General features: G+C 40.3%; 1 protein-coding gene across 7 annotated transcripts in view; it reads right to left on the reverse strand.

Annotated features, from left to right (window-relative positions):
- Nucleotides 1–21,038, reverse strand: part of Klhl5 (kelch like family member 5) — an 82,791-nt gene that overhangs the window by 33,897 nt on the left and 27,856 nt on the right. For all 7 annotated transcript variants that reach the window (XM_045161667.1, XM_045161663.1, XM_004658658.3 and 4 more), the window contains 4 exons: nucleotides 17,720–17,902; nucleotides 13,355–13,491; nucleotides 11,270–11,466; nucleotides 2,981–3,193 (listed from right to left, as the gene is read on the reverse strand). In XM_045161667.1, the coding sequence (XP_045017602.1) occupies nucleotides 2,981–3,193; nucleotides 11,270–11,466; nucleotides 13,355–13,491; nucleotides 17,720–17,862 (690 nt within the window). In that variant the 5' untranslated portion in view covers nucleotides 17,863–17,902. The remainder of the gene's footprint in view (nucleotides 1–2,980; nucleotides 3,194–11,269; nucleotides 11,467–13,354; nucleotides 13,492–17,719; nucleotides 17,903–21,038) is intronic.

Raw genomic sequence — 21,038 nt, forward strand, 5'->3', positions numbered from 1 at the left:
CTCGCCCTTGGCTTCCAGTCTAAAAACTCTTATTTTCAAATTTGTTTTTAGTAAATTCTGAGGATTGATGGTGCAAAGAAGTTTTGGGGAAGATGATTTCACAACTTCTTTCTCCATTCCACAAATGAGCTCCTCATCTATATTCCTTGTCTCATAACCTTACTGCACAAATTAGAATAATTCTGGGTCCCTCTTGTAATTTGTACCTGTCACAATTTAGCCAGTCATTAAGTTGTGCCACGGTAATTTTTTCCTAGCGCTGTCTGAGATTGCCTACTTCACTTGGCTGAACTCCAACTGCCTTCCTAACGGGTCTCTGGCTTTGACCTTCCGGTCTGTTCTCTGCACTGCAGTTATAGTTGTCTTCCCCAGACAGAAGTACAGCTATGCCATTCCTATTGTCAAATCTTTTAGTTCTTCCTAGCTGCTTTTGGGATAAAGCCAAAATTCCTTGGCATGACTGGGGTTCTTCAGGAGCTGCTTAATTTCCCCTCCACTCTCATCTCTTGATGTTGTCCCCTTTATTTCTGCCCTCTTGTCAAGCAAATTTCAAATTATACCAACAATATACCCACCCACCCACTCGTGATTCTCTCTTCGGGACGGTGAGCCTCTCCTTTAGGTGGTTAGCAGAGGCACAGGTCAGGTGGCACTTAGGAAGTTCTTCCTGCTTCCCTACCATTTGGGGTTTTGGGATGCTCCTGTCACTTTTATGTCAAGTTTATAATCTGTAAACTATATCATAATCACATGCAATGTGCTTTCTGTTGCTTCCTTAACCTTCCCACATCCAGCAACTTTACACATAGGACGTTCAACAGGCAGAATGGTTTAGTGGAAAAGGCACAGAAACGGACTTGGGATCAAACCTCAAGCAAAACTACAGTCAAGGACAAGAATTTATGCAATTACTTTAGGATTTGAATCTCTGATTTTATTTTTTTCCTGCTACTTAGGTGTTGGACTAAAATCTCTAATGACTTATAGCTATGTTCTGATTCCTAAGTTCCTCACAACAGGAATTTTAAAGGTCTATGAGAGTCATGCAAATAGTTATCATAAATACCTAAAACTTCAGAATGAAAATAAATTTCCAGTTTCCTTAATTGTACAGGTTCTTTTCAATATAAGTTTTTTTTTAAGTTAGAAAAAAATCTGCTAGGAAGCAGTAAAACCATTAAAAGGTCTTTTTAAATCTGATTAAGAGAAATATTTTATTGTTAGTGAACTGACATCAATCCATGCAGTTTCACTCCCATGAATTCACACAGTATCCTATTTCTAGAGAGAAGGGTCTCTTTATTTGTTTATTTTTTTTTATGAGAGAGACAGAGGGAGAGTTGGTGTGCCAGGACTTGTAGCCACTGCAATCAAACTCCAGATGCATGTGCCACCTTGTGCCCATGTATCACCTTATGCTTCTGGCTTACATGGGTTCTGGGGAGTCAAACCTAGATCCTTAAGCTTCACAAGCAAGCGCCTTAACCACTAAGCAATCTCTCCAGCCCAAGAGGAAGTTCTTTCTTATAAAGCATTAGCATTGAGTTTTATCTTTGTAGAGTGAAAACAGGAACTTTCATTCATAATAGCAGGAAATAAATTATCTTCAGAATTAATATAAACAAGGCAACATTAATGGTACTTTATATAAGGGAAAAGGAAAATAAAGCATGGCCTTAAATAGTAACAGCTTTCTCTCTTCTTTGAAGGCCTCATCATAAGTGACAAAACATGCTATATATTCTTGTAAAAATGTGAAAAGATAGGCTGGAGAGATGGCTTAGCAAAGGAGCTTACCTGCAAAGCCTAAGGACCCAGTTTTGATTCTTCAGGCCTCATGTAAGCTGGATGTACACAATGGTAAATGTGTCTGGAGTTTGTTTGCGGTAGCTAGAAGCCCTGGCACACCTATTCACACACACACACACACACTCTCTCTCTCTCTCTCTCTCTCTCTCTCTCTCTCTTCCTCTCCATCTCTAATAAATAAAAATTAATCTTGAAAAAAATGTAAAAAGATGGGGTGTAGAAATGGCTTAGCAGTTAAGGCATTTGCCTGCAAAGCCAAAGGTTCTCGGTTCGATTCCCCAGGACCCTTGTAAGACAAGGCGGCGCGTGCGTCTTGAGTTCATTTGCAGTGGCTGGAAGCCCTGGCGCGCCCCTTCGGTCTGTCTCTCAAATAATTAAATAAATATATAAAAAAATTTTAAAAGATGTGAAAAGAGGAAAGTAAGCATGTAACTGTGTTAGGCTTGATGGCTTTTAAATAAAAGTATTACTTCTAGCATATTTTATGTCATAGAACACATTTCTGACTCGAATGATCCTGTGATATAGTCAGAAAATTTATTGCCTCTACTTGATCAGAAATGACACTATCTCTAGTTGACCGATGAAGAAACTATGGTGAATGAGTCAGTCAAGTCACAGAGTTTAAAATGTCAGAGCTGGAACTATTGCCCTAATTATTAATCTAAGATCATAGTATCTAGTAGTTAGGACACTTAATAAAAGTGTGACAAATGAATTCACCTCAAATTTCTGGTTATGAAGAGTCCAGTTTTTCTTGTATAACTGTTCTCTAGTTGACAGAATAACTTTCTAGCCGAGTGTTACTTAACTGCTACAGTTTAGACAGCTACTCTAGGTTCAAAACACAACCAGGAATTGGGTAGTTTACTATCTTTTCACCTACATATTTCCTAGAGACTGATGTAAAATTATTCTGATAGAAGAGGGAAGAAAAAGACCTACGGAGCTGGAGAGATGGCGAAGTGGTTAAAGGTACTTGCTTGCCAAGCCAGCTGGTACAGATTCACTTCTCCCGTACCCACACAGAGCTAGATATACAAAGTGGTGCGGGTGTCTGGAATGTGTCTGGAGCAGCACGAGGCCCTGACATGCTCCCTCTCCCTCAAGTAAATAAATAAAAGTGATTTTTAAAGAGAAAAAGGCCGATCAACAAGAGCCTATGAATTACCTGTGGTGCAAGAAGAGGTAGCCTAATGTAAGCCAACAGTTTACTGAGATCTTTCCGCCTCTGCTCCAAATCGTGACGCACCCAGGTGAGAAGAGCGTTCAGGATCGTCTCCTCATTAGGGATGTTCATGTCATCACTCGCCAAGAGCTTTGCAATTTCACTGGCTGGAAGTAATACAAATTCCTGGTTTCTGATTACTTCCATGAAATGTTCCTAGGGAGGAAAATAAATAATATTGTTCCTTTTAGCCATTGCAGTTTATGTAAAAGGTTAAATGATCTTTGTTTTTATTTTAAAAAAATATTTTTAGTTATTTGCAAGTAGAGAGAAGAAAGAGAGAGAATGGGCATATCAGGACCTCTAACCACTGCAAATAAACTCAAGATGCATGTGCCACTTTGTACTCTGGCTTAGTGTGGACACTATTGAGTCAAACTCAAGTCATTAGGCTCTACAAGTAAGCAACTTAACCACTGAGCCATCTCTCTAGCCCTCAAATGGTTTTTCAAAAAATATTTTATTTATTTATTTGAGATAAAGAGAGAGAAAGAGAGACAGAGAAAGAATGGGCACACCAGGGCCTCCAGCCACTGCAAATGCTCCAGATACATGTGCCCCTTTGTGCATCTGGCATATGTGGGTCCTGGAGAGTTGAACTGGAATCTGTTGGCCTTGCAGGCAAACGCCTTAACCGCAAAGCCATCTCTCTAGTCCCCTTAAATGTTCTTTACTTTTAGGCATCCAAACATAATTTTTTAAAATTGTTTTTGTTTATTTTTATTCATTTATTTGAGAGTGACAGAGAGAGAGAGAGAGAGAAAGAGAGAGAGAGAGAGCAAGAGCGAGGGCGAGCCAGGGCCTCCAGCCACTGCAAACAAACTCCAGATGTGTGCACCCCCTTGTGCATCTGGCTAACGTGGGTCCTGTGGAATCAAGCCTCGAACTAGGGTCCTTAGGCTTCACAGGCAAGTGCTTAACTGCTAAGCCATCTTTCCATCCCCCAAATATAATTTGTACTTTAGGTCTTACAATGTATTACCACCTGGTAACCAGAAAGAAGTAGCAAAAAGAAATATTTAAACTACAATTATCTTTTCTTTCTTCAATTTTGTTGGGGTAGGGTCTCACACTAGCCCGGGCTGACCTGGAACTCACTCTAGTCTCAGGCTGGCCTGGAACTCAGGTGATCTTCCTACCTCTGCTTCCTGAGTGTTGAGATTAAACGTGTGTGCTACTTTGCCCAGCTTAGACCAAAATTATCTTGTTAAACCTGCATAAGTAGAATTAAAGTGTTATTTTATTTACTACAAATAAAAAAATGGACTAACGTCAGAAGTTTGTTTGGATTTCGGCTGCTGAGGAACATAGACAGCAGTGAAGCCAAACTATATGGGTGAGTGTCTAGTTATTTCTCGTATCCAGTAATCATCTCCACACTGCAGAATTCTCAAGACGATTCTAGATCAAAGCTTTCCCATGCCCTGCCAAGGCACAGTGTTTCCAAGGTTATTCTAACAGAAGATGGACCTTTAACTGCATGTCCTGCTTTGTTTTAGACACAGTCTTGCTATATATCAGCCCATGCTGGCCTTGAACGTGAGCTTCTACTGTCTCTGCCTCCTGAGTACTGAGATGGTAAGTATGCTACCACACGGTGCTCACAATTATTTCAAGGATGGGATACCTTTCAGTGAGTTGTTGGCCAGGGAGGTCACTAATACCCCCAAAACATTACAGGCCATTGCCAAGGCCCTTTGTTTCCCACCAGGAATAGATGATAAAACCCTATTGCTGAAGACTCCACATACTTGGGCTGCAAGGCCACTGAGAAATCCTTCTGGAGCTGAGCTGTAAACCTCCTCCATGTAGACCAGCTGACAGAAAGCTGGAAGAAACCATTCTGCATGCAGTTCAATGGGAGAGAGAGAAATCACCAGTGAAGATACTCAGCAGTGGACATTGCAAGCCTTAAATTTATCCAGCCAGGTCAAATGAACCAATGGGTGCAATAGTGGCACATCTGTTATGAGGGAAACCAGCCACTCTCTAATTGGACTGGAGGCCCACTTCATGGGAGGGAATACATGCCGGATACTGAAAACCTACAACAGGGGTAATCATAAGCCCTTGGGGTATAATATCTGCTGCTGTCTGGCTAAATGTATATACTATGCTCACCAAACTGCCCAGTAAGCACTTCCCTTAATGTTCATACCAATATATTAACATTCACTTTTGGTTAGAGAACCTTCTCTTTTCAGATGGCAATGACCTTGGGATGACTCAGAAGGCACCATGGTGCTGAGAAGAAGGGACAGAAAAGTGCTCAGCACTGAAATATCTCTATCACACCTTCTAAGGCTCAGTGTCTATTGCGGAAGAGGTGGCGGAAAGAATGTAAGAGCCAAAGGAAGGGTAAGGACTGCTTACAACATGCTCCTCCCCAGACACAAAATGGCCTGGATATCCGTGACCTTACAGTGACTGACACTACCTACACAAGACCATCATAATGGGAGGAAAAGATGATGACATCAAAATAAAAGAGAGACTGATTGAGAGGGGGAGGGGATATGATGGAGAATGGAGTTTCAAAGGGGAAAGTGGGGAGAGGGAAGGAATTACCATGGGCTATTGCCTACAGTTATGGAAGTTGTCAATAAAAATAATAAATTAAAAAATTATTTTAATGATATTTATACGATCACCCAGGATTTTAGGTTTGTTTTGAAAATCTGAAACTCTTACACACAACATTCTTTCATTTATAGGAAAAGAAACCAAAGCAAAATTGTTAACCTAGAATGTACTAAGACCAGGAACTTGGACCAAAGATGACTCAGTCCTGGCTGTATACCGGCATCAAGCCCTCTATCATTAACACGGGATATTAGAAATTCCCTTAAGTGTGAGATGTCTGTTTCTTTTTTTTTTTTTTTTTAAGGTTGTGCTAAGTAATCTGGAGAGAAGGAAATTTTACCTTCTCATTTGAAGTTTACAAGTCTGAATGTATAGTAGTTTACACTGAATATAAATGCAAATTGTAGACATTTGATGCCATGATGTTTTTCTTATACTTCCTGATGTATTATCCTTGTCCCAGCATACAGTTTTAGTACAATAGCTAATGCTGTTTAATCTACAGTGAGAAGTAAGGTCTATCAATAACTATTTTCACATATTAAAATTAAGAATTAGCCTGTGGTAACCCAAGCAAGATACTGAACTAAAACACACTGACATTCCTTTAAGTGGAAAGTTTTAAGGGAAAATCCACTCATGAATAATTAACTAAGTTCAATTGCTCCAATTCATCATGATTTGTTAAAAGATTATCTAATGCATCCATTTTAAAATTTTATTTATTTATTTATTTATTTATTTATTTGAGAGCGACAGACACAGAGAGAAAGACAGATAGAGGGAGAGAGAGAGAATGGGCGCGCCAGGGCTTCCAGCCTCTGCAAACGAACTCCAGACGCGTGCGCCCCCTTGTGCATCTGGCTAACGTGGGACCTGGGGAAACGAGCCTCGAACCGGGGTCCTTAGGCTTCACAGGCAAGCGCTTAACCGCTAAGCCATCTCTCCAGCCCAAATGCATCCATTTTAAATGATTATCATTTTCAAAAATATATTTTAATAAAATTTCAGTACTGGAATGGCAAGCAAACTATTCTACTTAATTGGCATACAGACATTATAAAATGATTTGGCAACAAACAAGAGATATAAAATATTAAAACTGGTCTGAGCATGTAGCTCAGTGACAAGGTGTTTACCTGGCATGCATAAGACCCGGGGCTCAATTTCCAGCAATCAATCAACCTCTCTATCTGCTTCTTTTTATTATTATTTATATTAGTTACATAGCCAATAGTGTGAGTGTATGCGTAACCCAATTCTTTGTATGTTAATAAAAATAATTTAAAAATACAGCTTAAATGTCAAACATAGGAGGTTATAACTCAGAGGACTATTAAATAGGCAACAAAAGCTTGAAGGACAAAGATTATAAAGATCCTTGTAGTGCTGGGAAGATGGATCTCTGGGTAAAATGCTAGCCATGCAAGCATGAGAGCCTGAGTTCAGATTTCCAGCACCACCTTAAAAGCCAAGTGTGGTGGTACACGCCTGGAATCCCAGTATCTCACAGAGACAGAGGAACTCCAAGACTTGCTGGCTAGGTAGTCTAGCAGAATTGGCGAGTCCCAGGTTCAGTGGGAAACTGTCTCAAGAAAATAAGGTGAAGATCTGGGAAGATGGCTTAGCGGTTAAGCACTTGCCTGTGAAGCTGAAGGACCCCGGTTCAAGGCTTGACTCCCCAGGACCCACGTTAGCCAGATGCACAAGGGGGCGCACGCGTCTGGAGTTCGTTTTTTTTTTTTTTTTTAAATTTTTTGTTCATTTTTTATTTATTTATTTGAGAGTGACAGACAGAGAGAAAGACAGATAGAGGGAGAGAGAAAGAATGGGCGAGCCAGGGCTTCCAGCCACTGCAAACGAACTCCAGACGTGTGTGCCCCCTTGTGCATCTGGCTAACGTGGGACCTGGGGAACCGAGCCTCGAACCGGGGTCCTTAGGCTTCACAGGCAAGCGCTTAACCGCTAAGCCATCTCTCCAGCCCTGGAGTTCGTTTGCAGTGGCTGGAGGCCCTGGCACAACCATTCTCTCTCCCTCTCTCTATCTGCCTCTTTCTCTGTCTGTTGCTCTCAAATAAATAAAAATATTTTTTTACAAAAAGCAGTTCGTTACAAAGCCTACCAGCAAGCCGGGCGTGGTGGCACACACCTTTAATCCTAGCACTTGGAAGGCAGAGGTAGGAGGAGGACCACTGTGAGTTTGAGGCCACCCTGAGACTACACAGTGAATTCCAGATCAGCCTGGGCCAGAGTGAAAGCCTGCCTGGAAAAAATCATAAAAACAAAAACAAAACAAACAACAACAACAACAAACAAAGCCTACTAGCCCAGGTTCAATTCCCAAGCTACTCATGTAACTAGTACAAGCCTTGGGGCGCCTATGCACACTTACACACACATGCGCACAAACAAAAACATATGCATGCACACACAAATAAATAAAAAAAGGTGGAAGAGCAGCTGAAGAAGACTCTTGACAACAACCTCTGGCCTCCAGATCTTGTGCACACAGTGCACATACACCCCCACATGAATCCATATACACAGAGAGGCACACACAAACCAAAAAATACTTATATATTGTTAGGTAAAGAGTCTCTAGACATCAAAACACTATACGCCCAGGCTTGGTGCCACTCACCTGTACCGTCAGCACTCAGGAGGCCGAGGCAAGAGGACTGTGCACTTGAGGGCCGCATGGGATATACAGTCCCAATCTCAAAAAAGCATATTCTATAAAACTAGTATCAGTATTGTTATATTTTCTAATGGCATTAATTGCATTTTATTAGGAAGAAAAAAGGCTACTATGTAAATATTCACTTGATGAATTGCTGATTATCTATTTTAGAACAATGACCTTTCCACTCCAGTATTATTTATCTTTAATGAAAAATAAATTTTTCAGTAAATTATGAATACTACCATACTCAAGTTTAAACATAAAGTTGTTTTTAAAAGCATTTTGTTTCAAAGCAGCTAGGTTAGCACAGTTCAATGATTTTGTAAGTTTTCTAGACAGAGAACAAATTTTAACTTGAAAATTAAGTGTTTATAATTGTTTCATAAAACTATGACATTAAGTAGTCTTAATGAAGTCAGTCTAGACTTCTTTAGGGGCTTGAATGAATTGTTCCAGGCAATCCATCAGAACCAAAGCAGAGCTCCCCAGGCTGTGGGATTCTGGAAGGAACTCCTTACCGTCTCCTACCTGTGCTTGTGTAGGACTGGTGAACATTGCTGGCAATGCACCACTCACTACGGGGAACTGATGGGCACAGCTTATGTTTACCTCATAATTTAAATCTCTTTTATGATTCTAGCAAATGTCAGGCTACCAAGCACTCACCAGAATCGCCCTTTCCCCCTTCCAAATAGTTGTTAAGCAAATGAAATTACTGATGGATTTACTTAAACTGAAGATTGAATTTTGCTATACATTTTTATTCAGTTTCCATAGCAACAATTCAAGTCAGACAATCTGTCTCTAAATTACTTATTGTTATTAGAATTCCATTTCATGTCTCTGTTGAAACTAAGTAATGTTGAGTAATGACCTTGACAAAAAAAATTCTACCATAACTAATTGGCTATGAAAATAGCTTTAAAAACATTCAGCTAATTTAAATTTCATTTATGTCTAAGCCTTAAAGCAGCAATTATGCCTCTACTGTAAACAAAAGGAGTGACCTAAATGCATATAAATGCTTGCACATGAATAAAACTCCCTCATATGAAAGCAATTAAATTATATACTTATTAGGAAGACAAAAAGAGAGTTTGATTTTATTTATATATTTATATTCACCTTATTCCTGAATGTATTTGAAACTGCAGGTATAAAGTTAAAATGATAAATGACATCTACAAATAAGTATAAAAAGATTGGTGATGGACATTCAAATGATTTAGTTTAAAAACATTACCTATGCTGGGCGTGGTGGCGCACGCCTTTCATCCCAGCACTGGGGAGGCAGAGGTAGGAGGATCACTGTGAGTTCGAGGCCACCCTGTGACTACATAGTGAATTCCAGGTCAGCCTGGGCTAGAGTGAGACCCTACCTCAAAAAACAAAACAAACAAACAAAATCAATATATTAGCTAGGTACCATAATATTTTGTCATGTTACTCTCCTTACACATCCTTTATTTTTTCATTTGAGGCCCTTTATAACAATCATAATCAAGAATCTTTCCTGTGAAGTGATTATACCACAAGGAGAAAAGCCAATTACAGACGTTGGGGTTTTGTGTGAGGGCTTCCATTTCTAAAGATCCTTATAGCTTTTCCAAATTTCTATTTCTCTACTGAAAATTCTCAGGCATGGCCAAGCTCTTCCCAGATAAAGCAGATCAACAGAAGCGTGGAAGATGAAGGAAAAAAGGGTAGACAAAAGAGCATTTTCTAAATCTTGATGAGATTGGTTATATGAATTAACTGCATGTATACTTGTGAATGTTCATATTCTTTCTTCTCTTCGGAGTTATATTGCCCTAGTTGAAACACTTACAGCACTCTTCAGCCATGGCCTTATACTATGGGAACATGGTCACTTCTTAAAACTCCACAATTCTCCTCTGTATTTTCCTCCTCTACTGAAACTGTGAAGATTGGTCCCAATGAGATGCCATCAATATACTTTGATTTTGTTCTCTGGATCAATATATATTCTATTATCTTTCAGCTACTTAATCAGAACCTCCTCTATGACTTTTTAATATTTCATTTTATTCAATTTTTTGAGAGAGAGAATGGGCACACCAGGGCCTCCAACTGCTGCAAATGAAGTCCAGACACATATGCCACCTTATGCAACTGGCTTATGCGGGTATTGGGGAATCAAACCTGGGTCTTTTGGCTTTGTAGGCAAGCGACCTCAACTGGTGAGAAATCTCTCTAGCCCTGTGACTTATTTCAAGCACATAATTTGTAACAATTAATAAGAACATTGTTCTGCATGGCAACAAACACTTCTTGCATGTAATGAGATTCGTACTCTAATCTTTTTTTTTTTTTTTTGGTTTTTCGAGGTAGGGTCTCACTCTGCTCCAGGCTGACCTGGAATTCACTATGTAGTCTCAGGGTGGCTTCGAACTCAAAGCAATCCTCCTACCTCTGCCTCCTGAGTGCTGGTATTAAAGGCGTCGCCACCATGCCCGGCTCATCCTCTAATCTTTTATATTAGTGCTGTACCAGTACACTACAGCCATTATCACCACTTCCCATCAGTGAATATGGGGTGATTATATAATAACTTAAGGCTTGACTTATCTGTTGGGAGAGATATTGCTTGTTTACTTTTCCCTCATAACACAGTGAAAATAAACCACCTGAAAACAGTAACATGTAGATTAGTGGTCAATAAGAAGTAAGACCGGACTAGAGAGATGGCTCAGCAGTTAAGGTGCTTGCCTGCAAAGACTAATGACTTGGGTTCAATTCCCAAGTACCTACGTAAAGCCAGATGCACAATGTGGCTCATGTATCTGGACTTTGCTTGCAGTATCTAGAGATCCTGGCTTACCCATTCTCATTCTTTCTCTCTTCTCTGGCTCTCTCTGCTTACAAATAAATAAAAAACAAAAATAAACAAGTAAAAATAAATAGGACCATGTTTTTTTTTTTTTTTACTTTCAAAATATACATACCATAGTGTAATTGTGAGCCACCTTATGTAAATCTGTACAACCTTGGGCATCAGCAAAAGAGCGGATTCCGAGACAGTTGGATGGATGAAGCTGTCTCATTAAAAACTTGCAGCATGCTTCTACAACCTGAGAAAGCTGGAGAAGGCAGGCTGTAGACAACAGGCACTCAATATTATCTTCTTTTAATTCAAGTCGGCCTTAATGAAAAAAAGAAATTCCATTAGTTACGGGCCTGCATGAACCTTGTTTTTATTAAATAACTGATGCTAACAGCAATATTTCTAAAGAGCTCCTTATATGTATTATAGATTCAGGAGGCTTAAGACATTCAAAAAAATTACTTCCTTATGACCTTTACTTGCAAAATGAATAGTTTAGCACTGGAGAGATGGGTTGGCGGCTAAAGTGCTTGCCTATGAAGCCTAAGGACCCAGGTTCGATTCCCCAAGTCCCATAAGCCAGCTGTACATGGTGGCGCACGCATCTGGAGTTCATTTGCAATGGCTACAGGCCCATTCTCTCTCTTTGTCTCAAATAAAAGTAAATACAAAACAGTTTATTTTCAGAACTTTTAAATGGTGCAATCATTAGTAACTATATAACTCAAGTTTTAAGTGTTTTTTTTTTTTTTTTTTTTTGCTTTTTTGAGGTAAGATCTTGCTCGTTGTAGCCCAGGCTGACCGAAATTCACTATGTAGTCTCAGGGTGGCCTTGAACCCACAGCAACCCTCCTACCTCTGCCTCCTGAGTGCTGGGATTAAAGGTGTGCACCACTGTGCCCAGCTCTTAAATGTAAAATTTTGAGTACATTATATAATCCATATAATTATACTAGTATTTTAATAAATCATTCAAGTGTTTAGTTATGATAATCATTAATTTTTGGCAATTATTATTTTTTTGAGGTAGGGTTTCAGTTTAGCCCAGGCTGGCCTTCAACTCATGGTGAACCTCTTACCTGTGCTTCCTGAGTGCTGGAATTACAGGCGTGTGCCACCACTCCCAGCTATATAATTGTTTTTAAAGGCTTTAATTATGGAGATTTTAACCTATACAAGGTATCATCAAGGGCAGAGGTAACAAGAGCAGAATTAACTGGGCCACAGCATGCTGTGTTAGAAGTAATTTATGAGCTACTATAGTCCCAAGCTGGTGTCACCATACCTCAGCATAGCGTTAACTGCCTTTCAGATTTCCTGTCTTGATGAGCTGATTACTTGCCACTTCTACCTCAATCATTTGTTAATAACACTCTTCATGTGTGTTTCAGATACAGTTCCAAAAGCCAAAAGCACTACGGAGACTCCAGGACCCAGAAGAGGACCACTGGGCCAAGATGTTTTACAACGGGTTCCTGGATACTGCTCTCTCCAGAAAAACCCTAACTGCTCTGGCCTAACATCGCACCCATCAGCATGAAGCAGTTTTGAGTGGTCAACGCTCCATTTCCCTAATAGCAGTAAGGAGGGCTTCTGAGAGGGGGATGGGCAATATTGACAGCCCTCTGTGTTAGGCAGATCAGGGAAGAAATCCTTGGTAATACAAGATGGTGAAGGGGCTGGGCAGTGACTTCCTCTTCTTCCAAACCTGCCTTGGTGGGCTGACCTGACACACTCCGAGACCCACACAGTACTAGATGCACCATAAGCTAGTGAGCACATCTCACCTTTACTCAAACTGACCAATCATATACTTGGGATTGGGCAGGCTTTCCCTTTTCAATAAAGGTTCAGTTCCCATGGAAACTGTGGGTGTTCCAGCTCTGGAAGCCCCCTCCTCTTCCAGGATCTTACTTGCTTTCCCTTTCCTTTCCCTCATATGATCTAAAATAAACTTTATTCTTACAAAGAAAGGGGCTGGAGAGATGGCTAGTGGTTAAGACGCTCACCTGCAAAGCCTAAAGACCCCTGTTCAACTCTTCAGATCCCACGTAAGCCAGGTGCACGGGGTGACAGAAGCGCACGAGGCCACACATGCGCAGTGGCTGAAGGCGCTGGCGCCAATCCTATCTCTCTCATAAAAAAACACAAAAAGCAGAAATCTGAAATATAATAATATAAATCTTGTATTTTTCTGACTTATTACCTGTATATGCATACTGAATCAATGACCACAATGAGTTTGGTTCGACACCTTCCATTTTTATTTCTTCTTGTCGTGCCTCTCTGACATCATTAGTGAACATAGCAGCAAAATAATCTGAGACAGAGGAGAGCACCAGCCTGAAAACACGTTAGGAAAAATAATCTGAGACAGAGTATAACGTCAGATTGAGAATATAGTAGAAAAAATAATCTGAGGGCTGGAGGGATTGCTCAGTGGTTAAAGGTGCTTGCTCGCAAAGCGTGATGGTCTGAATTTGATTCCCCAGTACACATCGTAAAGCCACATGCACAAAGTGGTGCAGGCATCTGGAGTTCATTTGCAGTGGCATTTGTTGCAGGCCCTGGCATGCCTATATTCTTTCTCTTTCTCCCATTCTCTCTCTCTGCTTGCAAATAAATAAAAAAAAATATACATTAAAAATAATCTGAAAGAGGAGAGTGCCAACCTGAGAACACTTTAGAAAAAGAAATCAATGACCCCATTAAAGTTGATGCTCATTAATAACTGCTTTTTTCCTTTCTTTTGTTACAGAGCGTACATGACACTAGGAAATGCATTTTCAGTTTGACAAAGCACTTTATACTCTACTTCCTTCCTCTGAATAATAAATTATCATTAATGAAAATATTGTGCTGAGATAAATGATTTATCTGCTCAGCTCAACTGCCACTTTATGACACCTAGAACAAAAAAGCTGCAAGCCTTTAATAGTTAGACAACTATATAAACAAAGGAAAAATGTAAAGGCTATTTTCTGTTTATCATTTAAAAACGTAATATAGTTTGAGTAAAAGTGAATATGTGGGATTAATTTGAAAATGATTTTGCAGGCAAGTGCCTTAACCACTAAGCCATTTCTCCAGCCCTAGCAAGTGATTTTTTAACTTTTATTGTATTTTTATTGTCATAGTATATTATAATAAAATTATAGTATTACAAAGCTGTTTTAGCACATACTAGCTAAATCTCTGTCCAATTAAAAAAAATTTTTTTTTAAATTTATTTATTTGAGAGCGACAGACACAGAGAGAAAGACAGATAGAGGGAGAGAGAGAGAATGGGCGCGCCAGGGCTTCCAGCCTCTGCAAACGAACTCCAGACGCGTGCGCCCCCTTGTGCATCTGGCTAACGTGGGACCTGGGGAAGCGAGCCTCGAACCGGGGTCCTTAGGCTTCACAGGCAAGCGCTTAACCGCTAAGCCATCTCTCCAGCCCTCTCTGTCCAATTTTGAGTCACATTTACATATTTACAAACACACACACCCCCACACACATATATATACACAGAGAAACATGTACTTTCATTTATTATATGTCTTGACATCCTAAGATTTATTTATTTACTTTTAGTAACACTTAAAATTTGTTTATTAATTTATTTGCAAGGAGAAGGAGAGAGAGAGAATGGGCATGACAGAGCCTCTTGCCTCTGCAAATGAATTCCAGATGCATGTGCCACTTTGTGCATCTGGCTTTACATGGGTACCGGGGAACTGACCCCAGGCCATCAGGTTCTGTGAGTGAACAAAGGTCTTAATTGCTGAGCTACCTCTCCAGCCTCATTTTATTTATTTCTTAAAGAAATAAAAAACTATGGTACAACTAGTGAATAAAGCTTTCTCCCTTCTTAGGAGATGCACTTCTGAGCCATTAAGATTTGCCAAACTGTTTTCCACGATGCCATACCAATTTCAACCCCCAACCAGCACTGTCAGATACGGAAGTCTTTGGTTACTTGCGAAATGTCAAATGACTGTTTTAATTCTTATTCATCTGATAGCTAGTGTGATTGAAGAATCCTTCAACTATTCGCTATTGATGCACCTTTTCAAAGAACTGTGTATTCACTGATTCATTCATTTTTTTCATTCATTCATTCACCAAATAAGTACTGGTGTACACCTAACAAGCAGTGAGTGCTGCTCTAGATAACTGAGATCTGTCTGTACACAAAATAAAGATCCTCTGCTACTAGATCTTATGTTTTAGAAGGAAGGAGAACAAGCAATGAGCAAAATAAGAAAATGCTATAATAAATTAAAAGGTGAAAGAGCCACAGGGAAAAAATATGGGTAAAGACAAATGGTGAGTGGATGGTGAGTTTAATCAATGGTCTCAACTGGTCAAAGGCATTATTATTATTGCTGCTGCTGTTGAAGGAGGTAAAGAACTTCAGGTACATGGGAGTTGGTTAAAGGCATTATTGTTGTTGTTGAAGGAGGTAAAGAACTTAAGACATTCAGGAAAATGGGAATTGGTCAAAGGCATTATTATTGCTGTTGCTGAAGGAGGGAAAGAACTTTAGACATTCAGGACTTGGGCAGAAGGAGCAGCCAGTGCAGTAGGCCCACAGCAGAGGATCCATAACGGGCCCATGAGGCACCTGCAGTGAGCAAGGACAAAACATCCTACAGATAAAGCCACTGGGTGTATTTCAGCTTTCACACTCAGTAATATGAGGAGTTACTGAAAGGTCTAGTCATGGGAGTGTCTGGACTTGGGTTCCATGTTCAAGAATCACCCAGGAGTTGTGCTGAAAACAGAATGCAGGGTAAGAGGTGGAAGCAGGGAGACGTGTGTGTGTGCAATCTATGTGAGATGGTGATGGTTACACAGGTGTGTCAGTGAAGGTACCGAGGTCAGTCTTAGAAACACTATAGACTTTTAGATGCTGCTATGAAATTCTAATAATCTCATGCTCATAACAGGAACTTTCAATCATAGTATATTAGAAATGTGTCAATAAGTACACAGCAATTGACAAGTATAAATCTAAATTTATTCTTTCTAATGATTTTCTTTTTACACTGGAGCATTTTACAAAAACCTTTGGAACAGTATTAATTACTGCTCAAGATCATTAAAAGGCTTTTGGACCACAGTAATGATTAACAATGAATAACTGAACAAATGTAGAATTATCAGAAGAAAATGAACTATTCTTTGTTGAAGTTCTTTTTAATTTTTTTATATGAACAAATAGTGTATCAGGCTAAAGTGATGGCTCAGCAGTTAAGGTGCTTGCCTGCAAAGCCTAGCAACCCAAGTTCAATTCCCTAGTACCCATGTAAGCCAGATGCACAGAGTGGAACATGCATCTGGAATTCATTTGCAATGGCTGGAGGTCCTGTGCATCCATTCTCTCTCTCTCTCTCCATATCTCTCTGCTTGCAAATAAATTTTTTTAAAAAATTTTTATTTATTTATTTGAGAGTGACAGACATAGAGAGAAAGACAGATAGAGGGAGAGAGAGAGAATGGGCGCGCCAGGGCTTCCAGCCTCTGCAAACGAACTCCAGACGCGTGCGCCCCCTTGTGCATCTGGCTAACGTGGGACCTGGGGAATAAATTTTTTTAAAGTTGAAAAAAGATAATATATCATTTGGGTTAATGGCTTTTATCCCTATCCCTAGTACCACCTTTCATAATTCATAGCGACCATCAAACAAAAACTGAATGGATGGGGCTTTAAAAAACTTGCTAGGGGCTAGAGAGATGGCTTAGGAGTTAAGTGCTTGCTTGTGAAGTCTAAGGACCCTGTTCAAGACTATATTCCCTAGGACCCACATAAGACAGATACACAAGGTGGCGCATGCATCTGGAGTTCGTTTGCAGTGGTTGGAGTCCCTGGTGTACCCATTCTCTCTCTCTCTCTCTCTCTCTGTCGCCCCCAAATAAATAAACAAAAAAATTTAAAAACTTGCTAGTGGGTAAGGGTGTGACCAAGTGGTTAGGGAGCATGCTAAGTGTGCATATACTTGGGTTTTTATTCCATAGCATCAAAATAAACAAACTGTTAAGATTTTAGAAACTCTATTTCGCATTTGTTTTTGCTTTTAACTACCCACAGATTCTAATTCTCACTATACTTATCTAAAATATTTAATAATTGCCAGCATGGTGGCATGCTCCTTTAATCCCAGCACTTGGGAGGCAGAGTTCGGAAGATCCCTGTGAGTTCGAGGCCACCCTGAGATTACATAATAAATTTCATGTCAGCCTGGGCTAGAGTGAGACCCTATCTCGAAAAAAAAAAAAAAAATAACAAGAAAAAAAAACTATTTTAATAAGACAACTACGGCATGAAAGCTGTTTATAGTAACTGAAATCTATAGCAGATAATACTGACTGATCTGAACCTGTGTGGTTTTTGTTCTACTATAAAGAAAAACAAGGAACATTTAATATTTAGTAATTCCACAAACACTGTATTCTTTGTGGAAATGCTATAAAATATACTCTTTCCCAAAACTATAATAGTCAACTAGAGTAAATTACCTTACCACACATAACTAGAGTACCTGAAAAATCTTTCATTTATAGAGAAACTTTGTAAACAGTTTACCTGTGAGCTGGAATTCTGCGATCACCAGCAACTAAAATGACATCACATAGCTGTTTATGTCTCAAGTAGTTTTCCATTTTTTTAAATGTTTGCTCAGCATGGTTCAGGGCTTGAAAAAATTCATCTGACGAGCATGGCTCCATAGTCTGGCACGATGACAAGGTCTGGCTACTGTTGGAAGTCCTGAAAGAAAAGCACTCAGGTCAGCGACAGCAGAGAAACTGTCTCCCAAGTCCTTTCAAAGCTCTCACCTATAACAGAGGAAACAATCCAACCTATGTATATCCATCACTTTTCCCCCCGTTTTGCTTCAAACCTAGTCATCCCACCTTACTATACCAAGTCCTGGTATTAAAGGCATGCACTCCCATGCTGAGCACTTCCTCCTTTAACTATATATATTTTTTATTTTTATTTATTTATTTGAGAAAGGAAAAGATACAGAGGGGGGAGGGAGGGAGGGAGACAGGGAGGGAGAGAAAAGGCATATCAGGGCCTCCAGCCACTGCAAATGAACTTCAGATGCATGGGCCACCATGTGCATTTGGCTTACGTGGGTACTGGGGAATCGAACCTGGGTCCTTAGGCTTTTTTTTTTTTTTTTTCGATTCCCCAGTACTCACATAAGCCAGATGCACAAGGTGATGTACAAGGTGATGATTTAGAGTTAGTTTACAGTGGCTGGAGGCCCTGGCATGCCCATTTTCTATCTATCTGCCTCTCTCTCAAACAAATAAATAATATAAAAAAATAATGATGACTGGGGTTGGGAAGATAGCTCAGTGGCTAAAAGGTACCTGACTACAAAATTAATTATAGCTCAAGTATGTGTAGTGTGACCTTTTAACAGTGTAAATGAATGTGTAACCTATCAGTTAATAGCCACACTTATTCTTTGCAGTGGTATTTTTATTTTATTTATGGGGGGAGGAGGCAGATAGAAACAGAATGAGCATGCCAGGGCCTTTAGCTGTTGCAAACAAAGCCCAGATGCATGTGTCACCTTATGCATCTGGCTTATGTGGGTCCTGGAGAATCGAACCTGGCTCCTTTGGCTTTGCAGACAAGCACCTTAACTGCTAAGCCATCTCTCCAGCCCTGTAGTGCTATTTTTGAGGTGCCTGTCAAGAGTGGCAGTCTGCTCATGGCCGCAGGGACAGCTACATGTTTAACAAACTCCTGAGAGTATAGCCAGACTACTTTTCCCAGCCTCTCTTGCAGGTAGATGTGGTTTTGGGGGGAGAAGGGAGGTGACACCACACACACATTTATAACCTATGAAAGAAAATCCAAGTTTTTTTTTTTTTTTTTTTCTCCTGCTAGCTCAGGCTGACTTGGAATTCACTATTTAGTCTCAAGGTGGCCACGAATTCATGGCAATCCTCCTACCTCTGCCTCCCGGTGCTGGTATTAAAGGTGTGTGCCATCTCGCCGGGCAAAAATCCAAGTTTTTTAGTCACAAATTCTTTCAATAACAGAGTAATTCAAGCACTTCTTTTTTAGGGTTCCTGTATTTTCTAGCACATTTCTTTATTTTATTTTAAATTTTGGTTTTTCGAGGTAGGGTCTCACTCTAGCCCAGGCTGACCTGGAATTCTATGTAGTCTCAGAGTGGCCTCGAACTCACAGTGATCCTCCTACCTCTGCCTCTCAAGTGCTGGGATTAAAGGCGTGCACCACCACGCCCGGTTCTTTCTAGCACTTTTCCTATCCTTCAACTTAAAATAATGGCTAACCAATGAGTTAGTTGAATGCCGCACACGTGTGTGTGTGTGTGTGTGTGTGTGTGTGTGTGTGTTTCTGTGTGCACATGTGCATGTGGAAGCCAGAGGAACTTAGTGTTGTTTCTCAGGTGTTGTCCACAATTGGTCTCTCACTGGTCTGAAACTTACCTAATTAGACTGGTTGGCTGGTGAGACCCCCAGGGACCCACCCTGTACCCATCTCTACTCACACCCCTCCTGGAGTCTAGGCATTGGCTGAGGTCCTCATGCTTGCGAGGCAAGCGCTTTGCCAACTCCCTGCATGTCTTTTAGTGTTGCACAGGCATCATCCAAACACAAACACTAGACAATGTCAAATTTTGAAGGAATGAGACTTTCTGATACGATCACCAGACAACCACTGCCACCTACTCTGACGTTGCTATAAGCCCAAGTAATAAGCAGACATACTGTTGATCCTGTCAGGAGCTCTCAGGGCATTTTCATTCAGAGCCTGAACCAAATCAGGATAAACTGCAGATGGTCTGTATTCAGGGCCTTACTCCCTGAGACTATTTCACTACGTTGAGGTGAGGTACAGACACACTCGTTTTCAGAGGCCCTGCAGGTGGTCCTAACCCCAGTCACAGGCTAAGGACCACTGGGGTACACTTTGAGGAAGAGGGTATGTTACAAAAATCTGTGTACGGTGAACACACAGTTCAAAACGCTGATTAACACAAATGGGTAATTCAAATATATGTAAACCAAATTTCCTAGCATAAAGGTTTTTTTTTTTTTTTTGAGGTAGGGTCTCACTTTGGCCCAGGCTGACCTAGAATTCACTATGTAGTCTCAGGGTGGCCTCGAACTCACAACGATCTTCCTCCCTCTGCCTCCCAACTGCTAGAATCAAAGGCGTGCACTAACATGCTCGGAAGCAGAAAGTATTTTTAATGCACTAGTGGAACTTAATGGAATATTTACTTTCAATATGAGCATATAGGCAAAATATTTTAATTATGCATGTGTATAAGCATTAACAAAAACTTATGCTTCTACGGTAACACTTCAAATGAGTACATTAATTCACTCAATTTTTGGGTATATAGCACTCATCCCACTGTTCCAAATGAGAGGTCATAAGAAGTTCAGGATTCTGATTTGTATCCCAAGGAATGTAAAGCCATGTTCATAAACTGTGAACAAAAGAGTAACAGAACCGGGCATGGTGGTGCATGCCTTTAATCCCAGCACTCGGGAGGCTGTGAGTTCGAGGCCACCCTGAGACTACATTGTGAATTCTCGGTCAGCCTGTGCTAGAGTAAAACCCTACCTCAAAAACAAACAAATAACAACAACAAAAACAGAGCTATTTAATAGATTTGAACAGCTGTACAGGTACCAATTATTTTTACATATTTTTATTTTTACAAATATTTATTTATTTGAAAGCAGAGAGGGGGGGAAGAGGAGAGAGAGAGAGAGAGCAAATGGGCACACCAGGACCTTTAACTGCTGCAGATGAACTCAATACATGCACCACTTTATGCATCTGGCTTTACATGGGTGCTAGGGAATTGAACCCAGGAGTTAAGCCTTGCGGGCAGGTGCCT

The sequence above is a fragment of the Jaculus jaculus genome, chromosome 11 (assembly GCF_020740685.1).
Source record: "Jaculus jaculus isolate mJacJac1 chromosome 11, mJacJac1.mat.Y.cur, whole genome shotgun sequence".
Taxonomy (NCBI): Eukaryota; Metazoa; Chordata; class Mammalia; order Rodentia; family Dipodidae; genus Jaculus; species Jaculus jaculus.